General features: G+C 35.9%; 1 protein-coding gene across 1 annotated transcript in view; it reads left to right on the top strand.

Moving 5' to 3' along the window:
• LOC106078141 (dual serine/threonine and tyrosine protein kinase-like) overlaps positions 1–24545 on the top strand; it is a 47088-nt gene extending 22543 nt beyond the window's left edge. Inside the window, exons 3-13 of the mRNA XM_056028235.1 lie at positions 7774–8461; positions 8855–9007; positions 9765–9850; positions 12097–12180; positions 12877–12974; positions 13363–13571; positions 13842–13998; positions 15650–15805; positions 19174–19264; positions 20517–20766; positions 21772–24545. Of these exons, the coding sequence (XP_055884210.1) occupies positions 7774–8461; positions 8855–9007; positions 9765–9850; positions 12097–12180; positions 12877–12974; positions 13363–13571; positions 13842–13998; positions 15650–15805; positions 19174–19264; positions 20517–20766; positions 21772–22019 (2220 nt within the window). The 3' untranslated portion in view covers positions 22020–24545. The remainder of the gene's footprint in view (positions 1–7773; positions 8462–8854; positions 9008–9764; positions 9851–12096; positions 12181–12876; positions 12975–13362; positions 13572–13841; positions 13999–15649; positions 15806–19173; positions 19265–20516; positions 20767–21771) is intronic.
• The last annotated feature ends 372 nt before the right edge of the window (positions 24546–24917 follow it).

The following is a 24917-nucleotide window of genomic DNA, read 5'->3' as shown; positions in this document are numbered from 1 at the left end:
GCATAAACACTTGAATAAATATAGAAACGGATGTTGTTTGACCCACATCACTGATTTAGTCTGTCGAAGAGGAGTAGGTCAATTTGTTCAACATTATTTATAACTAGTTCGGTCAAATCTAATCGTTGTAAGACGAAATCCCTGCTGTTCATAGACTCACTGTACAGTGTGTGTCGCCTGGAGTGGTGAAAACTTCGCTGCGAACAATTCTCTTCAAACATTCCCGGTTCTTTCATTGTTGTTGTTACCACCTCGTGATTTAATGTCATCCACTCTCTAAGTGCATTAGTGTCTGGGTGCAAGGACACACGGCGGTCACTCTTTAATGATTGTACAAAGCCGTTAGAAGAGAGAGAGGGGAGGCCGGGCGCGGTCACTTTCGTTAGTTTCTTGCAACGTGCCAATTGAGTCATAGTCATATGTAACATTGTTTTTTGTTTTTTTTTTGCTAGGAAATGTTGAGTGGGTTCGATGTGTGAGAAATCTATTTTTAGGTCATCGTTTAAAACAAAACAAACAAACCTTATAGCTTTACAAAATATAAACATGATTCTCTGTACAATCAATCAATCTGGACGCCTCGATTGTCTCCTACCTCGTATTGCACAGGCCCTGATTATGTATTACTTCCATTAGTCCTCGCACAGATCATTACCTGCTCTTATGTGGATGTTACTGATGAAATAACAGACAACTTCTAATCAACCTTCTTTCAAACATGCTCCAAGCAATTTAATACAGATAGTCAACGGCTAAGAGAGATAGAAAAATACGAAATTTCGATTATGTGAAGACAAAAGTCACATGAGAAAGTTCTGTTTGAGTTACACTTTTTGTATTTGTAAATAGTGTACTAAAAAAGATAAGTTATTTATCGAAAAGTGCTTTGTCATTCCACTCATTTTTTGAGATCTTTGGTCCATTGGCCTTTTTTTCTTACTACTTATACCTTGGGCTTAAAAGTTACTTTTTTGACTTTTGTCAACTAACTCTTATTGACCATCAAATTGTTTAAAAATATTTTTTTAACGCATTGGTGAATATTTGTATTATTGTGTGTGTGTGTTTGTCAAGGTGTCTCCTCTACAACTGTTACGTGAAAGTAATGAAACTCAACAGAAATCACAAAATAACAAATAATTATAAGGCATAGTCTTCGATTCTGCACATTAAGGGAAAATGCCGTATTTTAGATTACCACGTAAGCCCAGTTGCGATTTGCATATTTTGCCACATCTATTGCAGACCAAACCGTTGTAAGCGCAGGGTCTACTTAAGTTGTCTTTTCGTCGTCTTCGCATGTCCGTCTGTATTGCTTTCTATCCCGCCTGTATTTACCGAGTAGAGAAAAGAATACATTAAAAAGTAGGGCACGACGTGGCCTAAAATGTGCTGATGAGCTAAATAAAATCAAATCTAGCTAACTCTTTCAAAGCCATCCGCTGCCAGAAATTAAAAAAAAAAAAGGAAAAAAAAAATCTCGAGACAACTGCATGTCTGACAAAACGGATTTCGAATCCTAAATAATTGCTTGATGGTTGTGTAAATGCAAGCTTGCAGAAGTTTTGTGATATTGTTGTTATCAAGCAAGAACCTAGATGAAGTAGTCTAAGTCAACTCAACCGATGATCTCTTTGATCATTTGGAAATGTTTATTTTCGCCAACCCTTAACATTTAGGCAGGAGCTTTATTGAGCTGGAGCATGCTGCACTCAGGGATACACCAAACACATGAATAACAATATAAAACATGTTAAATCAAGTTCCAAGATTGTAGAATTAAGAATGACCAGAGTGAAGACAAAGTGGAAGTTGAGCATGTTGTCTAGATGCTGTCCTTCAGTTCTATGACTAAAGCTACAAGAAGTTCAACAAGTCAATTTAGACACTCAAGGAAATAAAATAACGTCTTTATGACTTTCGAATTATTTGTACATTTTGGGGCTAAGTGATTATTTCACTTTCATAATTCAAATAAAACATTCAGTAACGTTGTGGCGGGTCATCTCTGATTGTAGAGTATCTGCGGCACGGTGCTCACATTTCTTCAAGCTTTCTTTCTTACACAAACATCAGGTGGGCACAAGGTGTCTTAAAAAAAAACGAATTTCAAATCTGTTCCCTCAGGATTCGAACCCGACACTCTTTGTTACGGAAGTCAGGCACTTTACAACCACACGTTGTTAACCAGAAACTCTTCGCAAACACTACGAATAAAACGTACATGTCCAACCCTGAAAACGAAACATCGCGATATTAAGATGAAGCAGATTTTTTGGACATGAAAACTCGTTCAAATGTGCGTTTTCATTACCAGAGATTGTGTCTCGATAAATATACAGCCATATTTGTCACAAAAGTAGACCAGTCTATTTTGTGTAGTGTAAGTAGCTTCCCATCACACCATATCACCAGTCTATTTTGTGTAGTGTAAGTAGCTTCCCATCACACCATATCACCAGTCTATTTTGTGTAGTGTAAGTAGCTTCCCATCACACTATATCACCAGTCTATTTTGTGTAGTGTAAGTAGCTTCCCAACACACCATATCACCAGTCTATTTTGTGTAGTGTAAGTAGCTTCCCATCACACTATATCACCAGTCTATTTTGTGTAGTGTAAGTAGCTTCCCAACACAGCATATCACCAGTCTATTTTGTGTAGTGTAAGTAGCTTCCCAACACACCATATCACCAGTCTATTATGTGTAGTGTAAGTAGCTTCCTATCACACCATATCACCAGTCTATTTTGTGTAGTGTAAGTAGCTTCCCAACACACCATATCACCAGTCTATTTTGTGTAGTGTAAGTAGCTTCCCATCACACTATATCACCAGTCTATTTTGTGTAGTGTAAGTAGCTTCCCAACACAGCATATCACCAGTCTATTTTGTGTAGTGTAAGTAGCTTCCCAACACACCATATCACCAGTCTATTTTGTGTAGTGTAAGTAGCTTCCTATCACACCATATCGCCAGTCTATTTTGTGTAGTGTAAGTAGCTTCCCAACACACCATATCACCAGTCTATTTTGTGTAGTGTAAGTAGCTTCCCAACACACCATATCACCAGTCTATTTTCTTTTGTCGTCGCTCACATAAAACATTAAGTTCTTTATGTCACTACTAGGACTTTTGAAAAGGTTATAGCGATAGAATTGAAAGACACGTGATGTTGAGGTGTTTGTCTTTGGGAGTTCGGCGGGAGGGAATCGCTTGGATTGAATTGCTTGGTTCACTCCGATGACCACTCTCCATTGACAGTCTGCCTTGTTCAAGTGGTAATCTAAATACAAGGTGTGACGCACGCGTAACTTCCCTTCCCTACCACCATACCTCCCCCCATTGACAATGAGTAAAAGTGGCAATCAGGATACAACGCACTTGCGATGGACGAACTACAAACATGTTAGCCGGGCAGCTAAGCATATTGGACTTGTATAAGTAATCACAGCCTGAGACTAATATAATTCCATTAAAAGCAATATGGCGAAGGGAGTTAATTATAAAACAAATAAACTCATAGGTGGCCCATACGGGTCAATCCTGTCACAAAAATTAAGTCGCATTCACCACAGTGAACCAAAGACCACTACTGTCTTTCTAAGACTTCAATCATTAAGATAAGATAATTTTTATTGATTCAATCGAATCAAAATTCAGTTTGTCAACAATTGACAACCTCAGCGTAACTACTGTAACAATAACATTATTGATGCAGATACGAACAACATTCACACACGAAACACATACACACTCACAATCAGCGCTTTATTAGACTTCTATGTTCTTCTCGATGATGACAGATGATCTTGTAACACTCTGACCGACAGTGGGATGAAGGAATTTTAAAATCTTTCTGTTTTAGTTCTAATGGAAAGGAGACGACCACTTCGTTCAGATCTTAAGTAATAGTAGTTTAATGGGTGAAGGTTATCTTTAAGAATCGTGAGTGTTTTGGAAAGTATTACCATACCAGCAGGTGATGGCAAAGTTAGACTGCTGATGGTTGCTGTATAAAAAAATTTAATGATTGTTTTATCAATGTTAAACTTCCTTAGCTTTCTAAGATAGAAAAGAAAACAACTGAGTTACAGCCGGGAATGGTTGATAGTATTATACTATCTTTTGAACCCACTGGGCCACGTTTGGAATAGTTTGTATTTTGTTTTTGTTTTTTCAACTGACTGGGTTTTGTTTGAAAACGTTTGATTGTTATGCTCTTGAAAACGTTAGTTACTGGTTTGCTGTAACGAAGACTTCAAGAAAGTTCTCATACTGCTGTTTGAACATTCGTCTTTCCCAACTTAACGCAGTGCTCTAAGTAGTTCTTAGTTCTCTTTGCACCATTGGCTCTGACTATTAAAGAACTAATTGTTTGAAAAAAAAAAATGTAGCAGTTTCGCTAGGCCCGCAGTTAGGGTCGTTGTAACCTGGTGTTTGGTGTCTGCACCGCCGCCACCATTCCACCTCTGCCTCCCCCCCCTGTAGCATATAAATGTTATTATATCTAGGGATGTTGTACTCGACATTATGTTCAGGTGAAATTCATAGAGTTATACTTTGTTTCGTCACCAAGTCTAGTTTATATCCCGATATGTAGTTAGTCGGTATGAAGAGATTGTCTTCGGAAATGTGTGGACATTGTGATCATGACTATTGGACACGTAAGGAAAGCATAGAGCTGTGACGTTAGCAGCAAGTTTCAACATTTCCAACGTATGCTATGTGCTCCGTGTATACATGTTAATTATATCGCCCCAAATATGAATTGCTTCAATAAGGAGTTGCCGTCATTTAGCCTCTCTGAATAGTTATTCCAACTGCAAGGGTTAAGTCTATATTTACTGCTAAATTGTCGAGAAAAGGCATTGGAGTTATTGGCCTTGCTGAGTTTTTTTTAATGAAAGCTGAGGGATGCGCACATCGAAGGTTGCATATTGATCGTTTATCGATTATGTGAATCTTATCCTTGATCGGAGAAAGTCTTTTCCTAGTGTGTTTATTGATATGTCGTGATTAAAAGCTGACCGATAAAAGCTATTTTATAATAGAGCATGTCGCTAAGGCAAATGGAGAAAACGATTAATTCATTGTGAACAGTTTGACCTAGCCTGATCTGGCATGAAGAGAGGACCATGTTTCTCCTTTTAAGTGACAAGCTTAATAAAGGTGTTTACATGCCCCCCCCCCCATCCGGTATGACAGTGAACAGGCGTGCTGTGTATGATACTGTTACACCACGCCTCGTCATCCCAGCTGATATCTACCTTCAACAGAAGGTCAACGTGTAACGTTATCAGCCTGGGACACCCTGGCCCAGTTAGGTCCACTTGTGCCTCAAGTGTCTGTTTTCTGGATCCAGGGGACACGGGGGAACTCAGTTAATTTTATGCACACACACTCACACATGCCAGCAGGCAGACACAATATATACCTCTACGCACACACAGACCCACTTATCTATTGACATAGTGTAAATCTGTGACAGTTACATTAGTAGCGGCCTTTGTATGCTTTGAATTAGTAAAGATATCGTGTCTAAAACATATATAGGTTACGAACTTATATAAGTATATACAGCCATATTTATAGTGCGAAATATATTTCATTTCATTATCTTACATATTTAAAAACCAGCACACCTTTCTTCCTTGGCACAGTCTGCAAAAGAGCTGATAGCTCAGCAGCAATAAAGTTGGCTAGAAGAAGAAGAAGAACATATATAAACAATAATTACACGTAGTTATCAAAGTTATTAAAATGTTCAAAGTTTCCAATGATATAAATAATTTATATATATAATTCTCTCATTGGCTCAGGAGTTTGGACACCTAGTAAAGGAAAGATCACTCTTTTATTTCTGCAAGTTGGACGGATTACAGTTACACCACGTAATTTTAGAGGCGAAAAAAAATGGGGGGGGGGGGGGGAGAACAAGTAGTATTCACAGTCACTAAATAGCAGGGCCAGACTTAACCATTGTGACCAAGAAGTTATTGAAAGAGAACAAGTAATTTACTCTGTATTCACCCATCACTAAATAGCAGGGCCGGACCTAACCATTGAGGGGCCCAATGCAAAGCGTATTTCGCAGGGCCCAGTTTGGTTATATAATATATATGATTCTCTTCATGGTTCAAGAGTTTGGACACCAAGTAATGAAAAGATCACTCTTTTATTTCTGCAAGTCGGACAGACTAGAGTTACCCCACATAATTTTAGAGGTGAAAAAAAAGGGGGAGGGGAGAGAACAAGTAGTATTCACCCGACAATAAATAGCAGGGCCGGACTTAACCATTGTGACCAAGAAGTCATGGAATAGAGAAAAAGTAATCTACTCTGTATTCACCCATCACTAAATAGCAGGGCCGGACTTAACCATTGTGGGCCCAATGCGAACCGGATTTCGTGAGGCCCAGTTTGGGTAGGGTAATAAGTGAAAATTAAGAGTTTGTATTAGAAAATATATTGGTCTTTGCATTTTATTCTTTCTTTACTACGCACAGAATTACTACACGAGCTTTGCGTGTAGTGAAGTCATATAGTATGTCATAAGAATTATGTTTCCTACATAGATCACGCTCAATAGCAAGAATTACCAAATGTTTCAATCTATCTTTGAGAATTGTTTACCATATTGAATGACACCCCAAAATGACAATTTTTGTCTATATATTTCAGGAGATTTGTATGGGTTTTCTAAAGATTTTAATAATTTCCGGAGATTTCCAGGACTTTTGTATATTTTGCAATAACAGGAGATTTCCAGGAGCACCTGGTAAATTGACAGGAGGCGGCGGGAAATCTGTTATAAGTTATAAAATGGTTTAATTTAATAATTTATACACCCTAGAATTAGCGCGGGTCCTATGAAAGTGCGGGGCCCACTGCGGTCGCATAGGTTGCAGTGGCCTAATGCCAGCCATGCAAAATAGCGGCGTAGGCTAGGCTGCCGGTCAACCAGTGCAAAATATTTTTTTAGGGATTGATCTTCCAGTCTTTTGGTGTGTTTAACTAATAGTAATATAATATATAACTTACATAGATTTTACATTTTTAAAAATATTTTTTGCATTCCCTATTTTCTTGTCCTTCCACTATTTTCTTTTATCTCTTCCTGTTTGCTATTTTCCCCCATTTCCTATTAGAGGATATTAGACCAGTGATGCCCTAAATATGGCCCATGGGCCACATCCGGCCCGCCATATGATTCATTCCGGCCTGCCAAAACGTTGGCTCAAAGTGTAAAAATTCCCCTCTCCACAAAAAAAAAAATAAAGAAGTTTGAAAAACAAATCTTTCCCTACATTAGGGTAAATGGATTGGTACCGATAAGCCAACATATTTGTTTTATAAAGAAAAAGTGACTCTTTTTAAAGAACATAATATTAAACAGTTTTATGAAACTAATTTGTTAATGTAAGTACTAGATTCATGGGTTTCTAATAACATTGGTTCATTGTCTATTTTGTTTTTATCTTTTTTTTTATGTGGCCCGCGACAAGATTTTCGGAAATTTAAATGGCCGCCCAGCCGAATAAGGTTAAGCATCACTGCTCTAGACTAGAGTCTACATATTGTGAGAGAGATGCATTCACGGTTAACCATATGACTACTAGTCAGTAGTCAGTATAATAAATTATAATTGCTTGTCTAAAATATGAAGGACATTTCAAAGCATTTTTGCTAAAATCATTTCACATAGGATATATATTAGATCAATTAGAGTAATTGAAGGATGATTTAAATATCTGACACTCTATTTTACAGGATGTTCTAGAAATTAGTCAGCTTAGAGAGCTCACAAATAATGCTCCCATCTTCTTTGTTAGAGTTCCTCCCCCTGGGTCCCGCACAGTGGATACAGATCCGCCAGATGGGGCGCCAAGAGATCCACCGATTCTGTCTGGCCAGACAAGTCAATATAACAACAACGCCAATCAGTCATCTTTTGAATCATCTCAACACTCACATACTTCCACATCTTCAGTGACTTCTCACTCAGCAACCAACCTTTCTCCCAAATCCCCTAGTGTCATCCGCGAGCATCTCATAAGACTCGGCTATTTAGAGTGCAGCCCTGATTTGCATGCTTACAGGAAACCTTACGTAGATGTCGAGTGTGTCCTAGTGGAGAATTTCACAGACTTTCACCCTGGTTTCACTGCTTTCACCAAGAGTATGCTGCAGTGTTATAGTGTGAACGCTGCCTCGGTGTTGAATCACTCCCACACACGTTGCCTTCAAATGTTTATTCTGTCAGCCTTTGACATGGCCAGGGACATGCTGATAACACCCAAGAAACTGGAGTTTGCCAGAGAGAAAGAAGAGGAGCTCTACAAGTCACTGTTAAAGATCTCTGTGTCCAAACTTGATGAGATCAAAGAACTCATCTCCACAACAATCTCTTTCATCAGGAGCTGTCTCATTGAGGAGGCTGCTGAGTTTCAGTTTATTGGTGACTATATTTATAATACTTATACTTATGTATATAATTTAATTAGTTATTGTAGCTTTATTTTATTCTGCAGAATGGGTAACCTATTCCTCATTTGAGAGACATCATTAAGGGCTTCAGTTGTATTTTTCAAACCATATTACTTACCTTGAAAATAGAACTAATGTTTTGAAGCTACAGGACCCCTACACCTTTTTGAAGCTAAAAGACTGTGTTTGTTACATGCAACAAGCTCAGAAGATACTGCTGCTATTAGTTCTAAGCCAGAAGTCAATTGTATCGTTTGAATTGAAATGAGTTATAATGAAATAAGCAATGATAAAATCATTATTTTTTAGCAATTAAACAACGCTTAACCTTAAAATTATTATTGGATCATTTTGTTTTGTTCAGGCATTGAGCTAGATAGAAATGGAGGTGTTCGTTCTGCCAGAGATTTGCAGGCATGTACAGAACAGATCAGAGAAATGGTACTTAGTCGACTAAATCATGCTGTGGCTGGTAAACTGGTCAGTTCTGTTGATATACTGAGAGATTCATACACAGGTTGGTTAGTTTTGTATTTTTTTTGTATACCTTTTGCTAGATTTATTTTTAAAAAAATATTTATTTTGATAGTAAGACACAAATTTTGTTTGTAAGTTTTAAAATGCAGTCAGACAGAATAAATTTTAAAATGCAATTAAACTTCATTACAATAGACTTCCTGGGAACATATGTTTGATCTATCTAATGTTCAGCATATTCATAAATTCATAGTTAATCACTATTGATTACAATAAAGTTGGACCAGGCTGAGGACTTATATGTTGTTTCATAAATCTAATTCCTTGATATATATTAGCATGGTTTCATAGCTGGAGTGAATGGTAAATGAGCAGAAGTGTTGAAGCTGTTGAATAAAAAGGCTTTGGTTTAAGAATAATGATTTTTAGTATTGGTAAATGTTCCATAGTCTACTTCTTAGGTTCATGGCATCTCTTAGGGAAGGAAGTACTTGTTGTCCAATACCAATAAAACAACAGAGTCTTCTCTTGGTCACAACACAAAGAGGCTATTTTAATTACTTACTTTAATTAAATTTATTATTTCTAATAATAGTATGAACTTGTTTAAAAGTTTTCCCCATTCTTATCTTAGCAAAAACACTACTTATTCCATTTTACCCTAAAACTAGCTCAATCCCACAAAACAATAATACTAAAATTAGACATAAATTGGATAATTTGATTTAATTCTAACTAAATTTCAAAACTTAGGAGAACACCTACTTTTAAAGAACAACCATTTGTATCCATTCCAGGTACTTTAACTAGATGTCTAGAAAGTCTTGAAACAATGGACAAAGAAAATCCTGAGGGATCCAAAACTACAGATGCATTAAAACAGGTAAGAAAAATAAAAAAAAAACAGTTTAGAAAAATAAATGCCTTAAAGCATTAATAGCATCAGTCATCTTTGGAAACTTTTCAGATTTAGTGTTTTTTTTTGTCATGATAAAGTTATCAACAAAAATATATCTCTTTAAGTCATTTATATATATGCTAGCCAAATATGACTTGCGGACTGGGGGCCAGGTTTACCCGATTTGTCTAAAGGTTCGCTCTTTAAAAGAGATAAATTTAGGTATTTTCTTCTATTTTTAGGGCCCTCCGGTGTGGGAGGACATTAGAGATATGCTACTGTCTCTGCCATGACCTAAGGAACATTTTTGCCAAGTTTGATCAAGATTGGTCTAATGGTTTTGATTTCTATGCGGGATATACATACATTCATATGTACATACATACACCTTACTTTGTGTGTTATTTATTAGATATACATATATAGCTTCTCCTTTGTAGTCGAAGAAGAGCACATTTCTCATGTCCTATGAGCTCAAAAATGACAAGTCACATAAATATAAAACAAAAGTATCTGTCTATGAATATGGACAAACACAAATGATCTGCAATTCATAAACTTGATGGTTAGTTATTTAAATCTTTAGCTGGAGGGAAAATTTGATAATTAGAAATGAAAATGCCCTTTTCTAATTTTCTGTGAGAGTAGTTTTATATTTGTTGCAGTTTTTAAACTGTTTCATGTATTGCTTCATTTTGTCTTAAGAAAGGTGACTGTTAATACAGAGTTCATTGGTAATCAAGGCAGATTGTAGATTGCAAAGCTTATTAAAACTGCTTTAAAGGGTTGCCCACTTGATGTCTGTTGGTGATAGTAAAAGCTATAGGTTGATAAACTATACAAATAAACCCTTGATTATTGCTTTAACCTTTTCTTTAAAAAGAAAAATAAGTCCTTAGGGAGTGCAGTATTTCATGTGGCTACACAGCCCCAGTTGCACCTTGTCACATCCAGCGCAGACATTAGTAGTATTAGTATTATTAGTATTATTATAGCTTTTATATAGCGCTACTTTCATGCTTATAGCATGCTCAGAGCGCTTTGGTCCAATCTCATTTGTGGACCAGTGGGGGGAGGGGGCATTTAGGAGTTAGTTTTCCGTGCTACCTTTAGGCGCTCAGTAAACGCAAATCAGTCCGAGTCGGGTGTCGAACCTCGAGCCCCTTCTAGGTAGCCAAGACAAGCCAAGTTCAAGCGCACTTAGCCTCTCGACTATGCTTCCCACCATAATTGTTTTCTGTCGGTAGTCGATTTAGATTCTCTTTTTGCCATCTACGCCTGTACTCGGCAGTGGATTTTCTTAATGATTTCAGAGGGTTATCCTGCGATCTCCACTTTCTCACTCCAAAGCCGTCTATGTCAGTTAAAGCAAGTTGATGACTAAGCTGGTCTTTAAAGTGTTCGGGTAGGGCACCTCTGTTAAGCCTACCACCTTTTAGATCATCAAAAAAGACTGCCTTTAGCGTAAGTTCACCCCCATATAGAATACCTGCCCTGCCCAGATTAACTGTCTGTATAGACAGTATAGAGAAACTTCTTAAAATGAAAAAATTGATAGATACAAAAAATTTTTTTTTTTTAAATTGCCATGATCGACAGGTAGTCTAGGATTTGGAAACTCTGACTTAAATCATCTAATATCCTGGTGCAGTTGTCAAATTAGATAAAGTGTACAAATCACTCTCTTTTGATTGTTTCTTTGCCCTATCAAAGAAGTAAAGACACTTTCAAACAGCTGTAACACATCTCTCAATCCTCAGTCTAAGCTCAAGAATTTCAATCATTTTTATGTGTTAAATTGGCTTTAACACATTCAAAAAAGCATTTAAAAAATGATATTATCTGGTTTTATTATTATTTTACAGCCTTTGTCTATTACCTAAATCGATGATTAAATCATAGGATATATAGCAGAGTGACATAAACAAGAGGGCATAAGAGTTCCAATCCCAACGTAGACCAAGAATTCTTAATTTGTGAGTTGACTTGAGATGAGTTATGTTTGCCAAGCACCCAAAGGCAGCACAAAAAGCTTCTCCCAGACACCCTCTCCCACTATGTGTCCACACAAGAGGTTGGATCAGGACTCATTGAGTTTGAAACACATGCTACACTAAAACGATTTCTTAAAAATATTGTTCTTCTTTGTATTATTATTTAGGTTGAGTATTTGAATCAGTGTCAAAACTTGCTGGTAGCAAGTCTAATCATTCGTCCTGTCCATTTTTCAGATATTGAATGCAGCCTATGCTGTAGAGATTACAGTCAGATCCAGCTCTTCATTCATTAAAAATATTCTGGAGAAAATGAAACAAGTAAGTTTATCACATTAGGCGAATTACTTTTTCAATTTTCAGGAAATGAAAAAACAAACTATTTCAAACATATAGTTAGCCTGTCATCTTTCGATTTAATTAGTTTAAAAAATGTGTTCAATCTACCAATTAAAACAGACATCTTACTAACTCACTCACTTATTGTTTAAAAGTTACTTACTGGTTTATTCTCTCAAATTGACATTTTAAAAAAGATGTTAAACAATTAACTAGTATGGCAGTCATTAATGCTTTAGTAAATGGGAAAAATGATGTAGGCTTGTTTCATCAGACTGTATTCTTAAAAGACTTCTTTTCACATGTAAATATTAAAACCTATTACAACAGATAAAGTGCTCTTTTGTTTGAATTTCTATCTATTAGTTTTGAACACCTAAGATCAAGAAATATTCAATGTACAAGTCTCTTATTTTTTTTGTTTCATAAAATTTTACAATAACTAATAGAGTTAAATGTTCCAGTGTCATTGAATATTTATTAATTCATTTACTATTAACTTCTATGAGAAATAAGAATATTCCCCTTTGGGTTGAAATTTTGTGCCAGTTTTATACAAAATGCAATAGTTATACTGCAACAAAGTGTACTTTGAAAATGTCAGCACCTTTTTATTCCTTTACCTTGTAACCCCTATTTATTACAAAGCTAAGTAGTTGTGTGTGTGTCTGCCAACAGCTGGTTCAATCCATGCCATGGAAGTCCTCACCTGTTATAGACAGTGACTGGAAGAAGAAAGTGGCTTGGGAAATGTTAAATAACCTGAGTGAATCAAGGTTAGTTTTGCTGCCATATTAGTTGCGATTGATGTTAAGATGTCTTTAAAGCTCAATTTATCATATGATCTAAACAATAAATATGACATAAAGTATCTGTCTCTCATGATAAGCTGCCATTGCTAGATGACTTTTTTTCAGATGAAATACAATTGGTTAGTTAGTCCCGGGTCAGAAAAAAAAATACTTTTAATTCTAAGCACAGGAATTGTTAGCTGGAAATTGAAATGTATAATAAAAATATTAATTTTTTTAATAAGCATTGGCCTCTCAAAGATATTTATTAGAATTTTCTAGATCAAAACATTTTAGCCCTTTAGCATTCAGTCATGGAGTTGTTGAAAAATGTTTGTTACTTAATGATTTGATGTATTTTTTCTTTCCTCAGATTAGCAAAAAGTATTTCATCCCAAATCAAAGAGCGTTTAAATAAATCTCATGAGTCATTCAGCAATGCCCTGAAGCAGTTAGAACAAAGGCACAGCGGGAGGTTAGACAAAATAGAGGAGCATCGTCTCAAGCTTAGAAAAGTTCATGCTCCACGCTTGGCCAAGTTGGCGCTAGAAAGCACATCTCTGAAAGATCTCATTCTTCATGGTGAGCAGCTGGACATTTTTCTGGGTCCACTAAATGCAAAGTATATATTTTAAATAGAGATTGCTAATTTATTGGTAACACTCAGGCTTCACTGTCCAAGTGGTAAAGTATTTCCACATAATATAATTAGAATGTTGAGGAATTTGTATGTAAAAATAAGAGTTGTTAAAACAGTAAAAAATTATGATAGAATGACTGAAAATTCACCTAGTGAAATCTCAAATCTGCAAAGTCAAATTCAACATTTGTAATGTTTCTTTTCCAATGAAGGTATGCCTGTTATGGGTAGAGAGATAGGGCGAGGTCAGTATGGAGTTGTCTACTCTTGTGACAACTGGGGCAAGTATTCTCCCTGTGCCATCAAGTCAGTTGTCCCCCCTGATGACAAACATTGGAATGACTTGGCTCTAGAGTTTTTCTACACTAAGTAAGTAGCACATTTGTGGGCAGTGTATTATTTAGTTTGTTGAATTAGTTAAATTTTTAAAATAAATTTTATAAATTCTATTTATTTTTATAAACCCACACACTAAATAAATATTGTATAAGTACCAATGAGTTGAAGAATTGAACTAAAAGAGACCTATAATTGTTCCCGTCTTTGTGATTAAAGAGGGATTTATTTCCCAATCAGGTTTGAGCTTAGTTTGATGCTGGATTTATTTCATTGTGTACTGGTGTTCATAATATTATATACAAATACTTAATGAAATTACCGGGGTAACCATAGAATTGAAGAGGTCAACCATAATAATGAATTAAAAAATAGGCTTATGTTCATGGCTACCAACAGATATGAAGCTAGCAGACTGCAATGGTCTTTCTTGTACTTGGGTATTTCATCCCTCTTTACGAACTGATTAAAAAGGTTGCAGCCTTGTACTCAAACTTAGTACTCACCTGGAGGGTTGCAGCCTTATACTCAAACTTAGTACTCACCTGGAGGGTTGCAGCCTTGTACTCAAACTTAGTACTCACCTGGAGGGTTGCAGCCTTGTACTCAAACTTAGTACTCACCTGGAGGGTTGCAGACTTATACTCAAACTTAGTATGCACCTGGAGCCTGTGGTGTGTACACTGTGAAGTTTGTTTTTACATCATCCTGCAGTGTTTTTCTCAATTCACTAGAACTTTGCTACATTTTCCATCTGGCATAGCCAGGCAGCACACCGCTGTAGTGAACAAGCATTTTGGTTAAGTCCATAGACTCCATATAGTAACAAGTGACTTATTTAGTGCAGTTTCATAGTAAGACCAAAGTGTTTGTTCAAGGAAAGTTGTACATCAAAAAATTCCATCAATGACAAGTGTAAATCTCATTTTAGGAGTGTCATGCCTCTCAAAATTTGTCTAAAGGAATAAAAGGCATTGAGAAAAGCTTTTCTTTATATTTTCTATGTATATTCTATATATACATTATAATAAATTCATTTCTTATGAGAACATTGCCGATGACAAGTAAAAAAAAGTAAAGTATTTCTTTCAGATCTTGCTATCTATGGGTCAGATGATGTAAAAGGTCATCTGTTTCTGTGGTCCAGGGTTAATGAGGGTGTCATGTGGCCAGCACAACGACCAACCACCTGTACTTTTCCCCAACCAATGTCAGGTACACATTAGAATTCGGTGAACTCAAGGGTACCCTAAAAATCCTGAAATTAAAAATCCCTGTCTTCACCTCTGTTCAGAAGCCAAGTAATGTACCACAGGGAGCATGAGCAACAAAATAATTTGTGGCCAGTGTAGAAAGTATTTTGTATCCACTGACTTGTTGGTAGACAAAGCCAGTCATTGCCTAGCATGTAAGATGAGTTTATCAATATGCTGCATAGACATACTTCCATGTATCCCATAGAAACATCAACCATAATGCTTCTCGAGTTACAGTTGACATCAAATGGATGGCTGCCTGGTCATGTGGTTTGCGTGCTGGACTGTCATTCAGACTTATCAATTGTCCCGGGCTCACACCCTGCCTGCTCCCATCTCCCGTCGTCCTAGGAAATAAATTATTTTCAACTCTGAAGTAACATCTGAGACATGTAAAAGAAACAATAATTGTATTATCTGTCCTTCAGAAACATTGCTGAGCATGATCGCATTGTGATGCTTCGTGGCTCTGTCATAGACTACAACTATGGAGGAGGGACATCTCCGGCAGTGCTTCTAGTCATGGAGAGACTGCAGAGAGACTTGTACACTGCTATCAAACAAGGTCTGGATTGGATAAGTAGGTCAGTTTATTTCAGTGTCCATCTAGTACAGTAGAAAGCATTATGGTAATATAATCTTTTAGTCTGAATAAACCTTTAGCTTCAATATGTTTTTAAAATTGCTCTACATAGACACAGAGTTTGAGTTGAGACCAATTATACGTAATTAATTTCTAATTAGCATCTTTCTTCATAAAATAGTTATTTACAGTATCATTGTTAGATGGAAATCTTGGTCCTCCGTTAAAGCACTACATAGGCTTACTCTTTGGACACAAAGGCACTACATAGGCTTACTCTTTGAACGCATAGGCACTACATAGGCTTACTCTTTGGACACAAAGGCACTACATAGGCTTACTCTTTGGACACAAAGGCACTACATATGCTTACTCTTTGGACACAAAGGCACTACATATGCTTACTCTTTGGACTGGACACAAAGGCACTACATAGGCTTACTCTTTGGACACAAAGGCACTACATAGGCTTACTCTTTGGACACAAAGGCACTACATAGGCTTACTCTTTGGACACAAAGGCACTACATAGGCTTACTCTTTGGACACAAAGGCACTACATAGGTTTACTCTTTGAACACAAAGGCACCACATAGGCTTACTCTTTGGACAGGTTGCAGAGGTGGGAGTGTCTGGGAGAGAAATAAATTAATTATTAGAAAAAAAAACAACAACTACACATTTCATTGTTAGGTCACACACCTTTCAGCACCCCTCACATTAATATATATTTACATAGAGACTAGTTCTATATTTTAATAGTGAATGAGATGTTTTAAGTTTAAAAAAAAAAATCTTGTCAATGTGAACATCTTCTTATCTTATATAATACAGACGTTACTTCAAAAAAGAAGATGATAACGTCCTATGCGTCATGCATTCAGTCATGCATATTAACCAATGACTTAAATTCTGCCAAGTCACTGGTTTTCCTGGCTAGCCCAGGCAACCCATTCCATGCTCTAATAGCACTAGGGAAGAAGGAGTATTTGTACAAATTTGTCCTAGCATATGGGATGAGGAATGTGCCTTTATCTTTGTGTCGAGTATTTTATTAAATTTTGTTTTTGTATTTGAAGATTATGGTTCAGTGTTTTATGTATAATTGCTACTTTACTTTTGAGTCTTCTGTCCTGAAGGCTTTCTAAATTTAGTGATTTAACTAAAGGTGTTACTCTAGTCAAATGTGAATATTCGTTTGTTATGAATCTTACTGCTCTATTTTGTGTCTGTTCCAGTTTCTTAATGTTCTCTTGAGTTGAGGGGTCCCAAACAGAGGATGCATATTCTATTATTGGCCTAACCAAGGTTAAATAACTTTTTAGTTTTATGTTCTTATTTGATTTATAGAAATTTCTTCTAATCAACCCTAATGCTTTGTTTGATTTTTTGATAGTTTCATCAATATGGGGATTCCATGACAGTTTTTCATTTATTATAACACCTAGGTATTTTGCGTTTTTAGTTTGTGTTACTGGTTTACCATGAATAAGATAAGTGGAATTAATTTGTTTAAGCTTTTTTGTTACTCTTAATAACTGACATTTTTTAACATTGTACATATAAACCCTATGCTCAACATGCATTTTTTTTATCTAGAAACATTATGTAGACTAAATAAATTTTAAATGATAAAAAAAAAAGGAATGACTTTGTTAAAGAACTGATCAACATAAACCTTTAGCTTCAATATGTTTTAAAAATTGCTCTATATAGACACAGAGTTTGAGTTGAGACCAATCATACGTAATTAATTACTAATTAGCATCTTTCTTCATAAAATAGTTATTTACTAAGGTAACGGTATCATCATTAGATGAAAATCTTTGTCCTCCGTTAAAGCACTATGTAGGCTTACTCATTGGACACAAAGGTACTACATAGGCAGGCTTACTCTTTGGACACAAAAGCACTATGTAGGCTTACTGTTTGGACACAAAGGTACTACATAGGCAGGCTTACTCTTTAAAGCACTATGTAGACTTACTGTTTGGACACAAAGGCACTACATAGGCAGGCTTACTCTTTGGACACAAAAGCACTATGTAGGCTTACTGTTTGGACACAAAGGCACTACATAGGCACTACATAGGCAGGCTTACTCTTTGAACAATAAGGCACTACATATGCAGGCTTACTCTTTGAACACATAGGCACTACATAGGCAGGCTTACTCTTTGAACACATAGGCACTACATAGGCAGGCTTACTCTTTGGACACAAAAGCACTATGTAGGCTTACTGTTTGGACACAAAGGCACTACATAGGCAGGCTTTCTCTTTGGACACAAAAGCACTATGTAGGCTTACTCTTTGAACACAATGGCACTACATAGGCAGGCTTTCTCTTTGGACACAAAAGCACTATGTAGGCTTACTGTTTGGACACAAAGGCACTACATAGGCACTACATAGGCAGGCTTTCTCTTTGGACACAAAAGCACTATGTAGGCTTACTGTTTGGACACAAAGGCACTACATAGGCACTACAAAGGCAGGCTTACTCTTTGAACACATAGGCACTACCTAGGCAGGCTTACTCTTTGAACACATAGGCACTACATAGGCAGGCTTACTCTTTGGACACAAAAGCACTATGTAGGCTTACTCTTTGGACACAAAGGCACTACATAGGCACTACATATGCAGGCTTACTCTTTGAACACATAGGCACTACATAGGCAGGCTTACTCTTTGAACACATAGGCACTACATAGGCAGGCTTACTCTTTGGACACAAAAGCACTATGTAGGCTTACTCTTTGAACACAAAGGCACTACATAGGCAGGCTTTCTCTTTGGACACAAAAGCACTATGTAGGCTTACTGTTTGGACACAAAGGCACTACATAGGCACTACATAGGCAGGCTTACTCTTTGAACACATAGGCACTACCTAGGCAGGCTTACTCTTTGAACACATAGGCAGGCTTACTCTTTGGACACAAAAGCACTATGTAGGCTTACTCTTTGAACACAAAGGCACTACATAGGCAGGCTTACTCTTTGGACACAAAAGCACTATGTAGGCTTACTCTTTGGACACAAAGGCACTACATAGGTAGGCTTACTCTTTGAACACATAGGCACTACATAGGTAGGCTTACTCTTTGAACACATAGGCACTACATAGGTAGGCTTACTCTTTGAACACATAGGCACTACATAGGTAGGCTTACTCTTTGAACACCTAGGCACTACATAGGTAGGCTTACTCTTTGAACACATAGGCACTACATAGGCAGGCTTACTCTTTGGACACAAAGGCACTACATAAAGACAAGGAATAACAATTATTGAAGTTCAATTATTCTCTTAGTTGTCACTGTACCATGCACCATTCATTGGTCTCTGTTTATGAACTTACAGACTTCAAGTTTCTATTGATGTAGTGGAGGGTCTCCGTTACTTACATAGCCAAGGACTTGTTCATAGAGATGTGAAATTGAAGAATGTCCTGGTAAGTGATTTGTCTTTCATTTCTTTATTGTTTTACTGAAAATCTACATCTGTTCTAAGTTTCTTTATTGTCTGGTTTTGTCCATGGTGTCTGTGTTTTTCTATCTGTGAGTAGCCCTAGCTGATTGGATTAAACTTATCGCTATCTAGTGAAGGATCTCTAGGCCTAACCATGTTGAAGACTAAACCTTTTAGAATGTCCATCTAACTTTACTTTTTACTGATACCTTCTTTATAACTTTGTATATTTTTAATTGATAAGTATAAACTGATATATATTTATATAAGGGCCAGTAGCGCTTTTGGACGTCTTCAGGCGACAGTTTGGCAGAACAGATCGCTCCACCTGCCTACAAAAATCAGTGTCTACCAGGCGGTGGTTCTCTCAACCCCTCTGTATGGCTCTGAGACATGGACACTATACAAGAAACATCTAAGACTTCTTGAGCGCTTCCACCAAAGATGCTTGCGCTCCATCATGGATGTCCTTGCGAACGCTGATATGGACAGTATAGAGGGACTTCTTTTGGTCCGACAGTTGCGCTGGGTAGGGCACGTATCTCGTATGGGAGACAAACGTATGCCAAAGGCAGTCTTTTTTTGTGAGCTAAAAGGTGGTCGACGTAACATAGGCGCCCCACGGAAACGCTTCAAAGACCAGCTTAGGTGTCAACTTTCCTTGACTGACATAGAAGAGAGCACCTGGTTGCATGCAGCCTCAGAACGAGACAGCTGGAGGTCACTCACGAAGGCCGCGGGATACACATTTGAGACCAAAAGAAAATCTGCTGCAGTGGACAAACACAGACGGCGAAAAGAAAATCTAAATTGACCGCCTGCGGACAATGGTTATGCTTGCCCTGGATGTGGCAAAATATTTAGGTCACAGCTGGTACTGCGCAGCCATGGGAAATACTGCATTCCTCACTAATCTTCGGACTCGAAGACTAGCCTTATTATATATATATAAGGATACATATATAAATTACAAACATACTTTTAAAAACATTGTATTTTATTTTTGTTTTTCTTTTTTCTTGTTAATTAGAGATTTTTGCCTTACTAATTAATTGTTTTTCCTTGGCTGATTCTATAAACCTAGAGCATGGAATGTGCTTTTTCTTCTTGTCTTTCTGAGCATTTTATGATGTTAGTTGAATAATATTATTGTAATATAAAATCATTGTAAACGGTTCCAATGTAAAAACTCAGTAATCGTTCAACCTTTTTATTATGAATGTTATTATTCATAGCTTGATCGTGAGAATAGAGGAAAAATCACAGACCTTGGTTTCTGTAAGCCTGAAGCCATGATGAGTGGTAGCATTGTGGGCACACCTATACACATGGCCCCAGAACTTTTCACTGGCCACTATGATAACAGCGTGGATGTTTACGCCTTTGGCATTCTCTTTTGGTATGTCTGTGCTGGACATGTTAGGCTGCCCAATGCTTTTGATCAGTGTACTAATAAGGACCACCTGTTTCAGGCAGTTAAAAAAGGTTAGAATGAAATTGTTCAGATGTATCTTCTCTATTGCTAACTTTAATTAGTGGTCACATCAACACCTTTGGTTTGGTAACTTTGAAAGCATTAAGTTTAGCACTATTTAGTGCTTTTAATGAATTCAGTAGGTAAAAAACAAGAAAATTAATATATAACTTCCACTAAAACAAAATAACATACAGTGTGTTCACAACTTCTTAGATGGTTGCATAGTTTCACAGCTTATATGAATATCTTTTTCTACAGTGAATTAGTGAGACCCAATTATTTTTTTTTTTAAATTCTTTTTCGGATACAAATTTTGTAAATTTGAAAACCAGAATGTTTAAAAATGTAATGATTAAATTTTAAAAATGAGTTTTAAAGTGCCATCAAACTCCCTCCCATTTAGTTTTTAGAACATTCCAAAACAATTAATATGTTAATTATTTTAATGACCTAGAAATCTTTTTCTTTTAACATTTGGATCAATTTAAAAAAAAAAAACATTCTTAAGTAGTCTTATGTTGTTTTTTTTTCAGTATCCAAAAAAAAATTTAAAAGGTTAATGCCAGGTCAGGGATTTGTAATGTTAGAGAGGGTACAGTTTTGTTAGAATGAGCGGAAATAAAGGGCAATGCTTATATATGTTGCACAAGTCATTGTTTTCACTAGATAATAATAATGATTATCTTTATTATCCATTAGGAAATTTGTCTTACAATTTGTGCATTACACCAAACAAAGCATTATAACTATAGAAAACCAAAATATACATTTACATCAGATGCATCTGATCTAGTGAATTAGCTTAAGTAGATGAGAGATACAAAACAATCTAATTTAAAGCTCTCAAAAACTGTTTTGCTTTATTATATAGTGGGTAATTTTTGTAAACAGAACTCTTTGTAGTTATATAAAAAATACTGCTTTCTAACAATGCTCTCTATTCTGATAACCTTTATATCTTCTTTTTTTTTATCGTTAATGCTAATTTAGAAATGTTTTTATTTTTTAATTAGGTTTAAGACCAGAGATGCCTCCAAATTCTTCACAAGAATGCTGGGAATTGATGCAGGGCTGCTGGGAAGGTGAACCAGCAAAAAGACCTTTCTTTGGAGATGTGGAGGATTCTTTGAAAAGGATTCTAGAAAGGTACAAGGCTAAAGTGGCTGCATCAGCAGAGAAAAAAATGGGAACTCCTGAAAAGAAGAACCGCACCCCACATGTATCCCCTCGCCACAGCAAACAGATTCTTCCTAACAGATAAAAAATTGGCCCACTTTGAATCTCTGCTGTTTATTTTAGGACTGTTGCCAAGCTAGTCTTTTTGTGATAACTGCTTTGAAACTTCACTATTTCTCATGGTGAAAATTTACCTCTATATAAGAGGAAATAAAGGATTTTCAGTATTTTGAAAATGTGTGATCTCCACTTGGTATGTACTTCATCTGTTGTAAGGATCTATTGTCATGCCTTATCACCATTACGTGTGAAACATATTTTTTCAAGGCACAGGCTTTGAGCGTTTTGGTTCTTCCTGCTGTTATCTTCCATCATTTTACTGCATATAATGTTTGTTTTTTTCCTCTTTAGATCCCTTGTTTCAATGTATATAGTTCTTGGTAGATCCAGTCTGGACATAATGCCAGACAATAGTTACCATACAAGTGATATTATATTTTTAAAAGTGTATATATGAAATGATGGATGAAGAATGTGCTTAAAGCTTGTATATATTTATATCGATCTACAATAGAAGTGAGTGATATTCCTCAATTATCTTTCAGTTAGAACAAATCTGTTTTATACTAACAGTCTGTACTCCTTAGATTAAATATAGCATATGGTCCTGGATTAGCAAGGCCTTAGCAGTATTATGCCACATGTAAGTTGGGTGAGATTATCTTAAGCTTTTTTAGATAGAAAGCTTAAAAAAAAATGTTTATCAGTAAAGATTTTTAAGATTTTTTTTTTACTAGTGTCAATGTAAAATATGTTTTTAAAAACTTGTTTAGCATTGTGATGTTTAAACACTTTTTTTTTTCAAACTTTGATGTTTTGAAATCTAGCTTGTTAGTTGGAGATCTATGTTTTTTTTTTTGTTTTTTTTTTAATAAACAAAATGGAAATTTAGATTTTTAATGATTTAAAAAACTATTTCAACTGCTGTATCCGGTTACTCTTGTCACATAAAAATTCTAGAATTGTTGGAATGTTCACACACAGGAGGGTTCATTTCTTTGTTTATATTTTAAAGATATTATATAATCACAAGGCTGGTGAGGTGTCTGTGATTGAGGCATTAAAGATAAAACATTTCACTTTGTTAAGTCAGATATTAAAGAACTATTCTGAAATGTTTTTTGTTTACTGTCTGTGTCTTCATGTAATATTGAGTGTGAAGTAATAGCTCTTTTGAAATGGATTGTTCTTTCTCTTGTTTATCCAGTAACTCTGATCCTCTTCTGTTTGGAGCAAAACTTTGTTTGTTTACAGTTAAGTTTCATTCAACTCAACCTGTGGCTTAGTTCTTTCCTTTGCTGTGAGTGAAAACAAAGTTCATGTTTACATTTGTAGGTCAAGATTAAGTTGTTTTGTAGGTCAAGATATGGCAGGAAAAAAAAAAAAATTCTGTTGTAATGCTCATCCTACAGAATTTAATATTAAAAATGTGCACATAAGAAAATTCACATTTTAATAAAAACATTTTGTTTAGTTTTGTGTCAAATTTTAAATTCAATACATTTTCTGTTTGATTTTTAACCCATTCACTGCTATTGTGATACAAGGCAGTATTTATGATATCCTATTGAATTAGTATTGTAACTCTTCCTATCTTGCAGTGAATAAGAATTTAAAGTTGAATTTTGTTAACCAGAAAAATGAGCTTATTGGTGATAATAACAGTCAAAGTGTTTAACCATCTAATGTTAGGAAATGTTTCTTTTTTTTTATCTAGTAAATCTATTATTAGGACAGTCTTTTATTTTATTGATCTTTCTTTCCTCTTGTTCAATGTTTCAAATGGATAAAATGTTTGCGTTATGAACAAGAGTGCACTTGACCTTATTGAAGACAATTAAGTTAAAAATGCTATTACTATAGTTCTTTCCAAACTTTTTGTTGATAAGCTAATTATTGAAATATACATTTAATAACTGTAAATTTGCTTTGGATATAACACTTTGTAACTTAAGTTTTTAAAGTTAATTCAGTAGTAAATGTTTAGAGTATTGTATTAGATTTTTGTGTACAATTTTAGATAGCTATTTGTCCTCAAATCTAGAGGTTTTGTTGTTTTTTTATGAAGTTGTTCATACTTATAAGAAATGGTTCAATTGTTTTGTCCCCAACAAGATCAAAGCATTAGTATCTTCTGTTAGTTTTCTACTTTATGTTCTGATATCAAGAATGTTTGTAGGTCAACGTTTCGCAGCATTCATTCAGATTGTCATTGTTTTATTTTCTTCTTTTCTAATCTTTCTATAATCTTGGTAGAGAATGTGGGCCTTATGGCACTTAAGTGTTGTCATTTGTGAATTTTATTTCAGAAACAAACTTTTAAATCAGTGGATCATAATTCCTTTGATAATGACTCTCAAGCTAATAATGTGTTGACCCTATCTATAGTTACAATGTGAGGCCCTGCTGAGAGAGGATCAAGAATACCTGCTTTACATAGTCAGCAATAAGGTCTTAACATGAAACAAAACTAACGTTCACTACAGAAACAATATTTGAGAGGACTGGAATATTTCTCATCATTTGCCATTAAAGTTTATTGGAAACAATTGCCATGTCTTATTTTGTGTTGTCCCTATTTTCATTGAGTAATTGTTTCCTGATGTTTTTATCTTCAACTGAAACTAAATGTTAAAAGGTACAAACAGAATGTTATAGATTACATTTAGTGTGGAGCCATGGCTGAGCGGTACAATGCTTGGTTTCTGAACTTGGGGTCCCAGGTTCTAATCCTATGAAGACTGGGATTTTTAGAGTTAGGTTTAGGGTTTGAGATTTTTGGGTGCCTCCAGCTCTAATGGGTACCTAACATTAGTTGGGGAAAAGTAAAGGCAGTTGGTCGTTATGCTGGCCACTTGACACAGATGACGTTTACATCATATGCCCTATAGATCACAAGGTCTGAAAGGGAAACTTTCCTTTT

Source organism: Biomphalaria glabrata, chromosome 4 (genome assembly GCF_947242115.1).
Source record: "Biomphalaria glabrata chromosome 4, xgBioGlab47.1, whole genome shotgun sequence".
In the NCBI taxonomy this organism is placed as follows: domain Eukaryota; kingdom Metazoa; phylum Mollusca; class Gastropoda; family Planorbidae; genus Biomphalaria; species Biomphalaria glabrata.
Note: the sequence above shows the minus strand (reverse complement) of the source record. Positions and strands in the feature narration are given on the sequence as shown.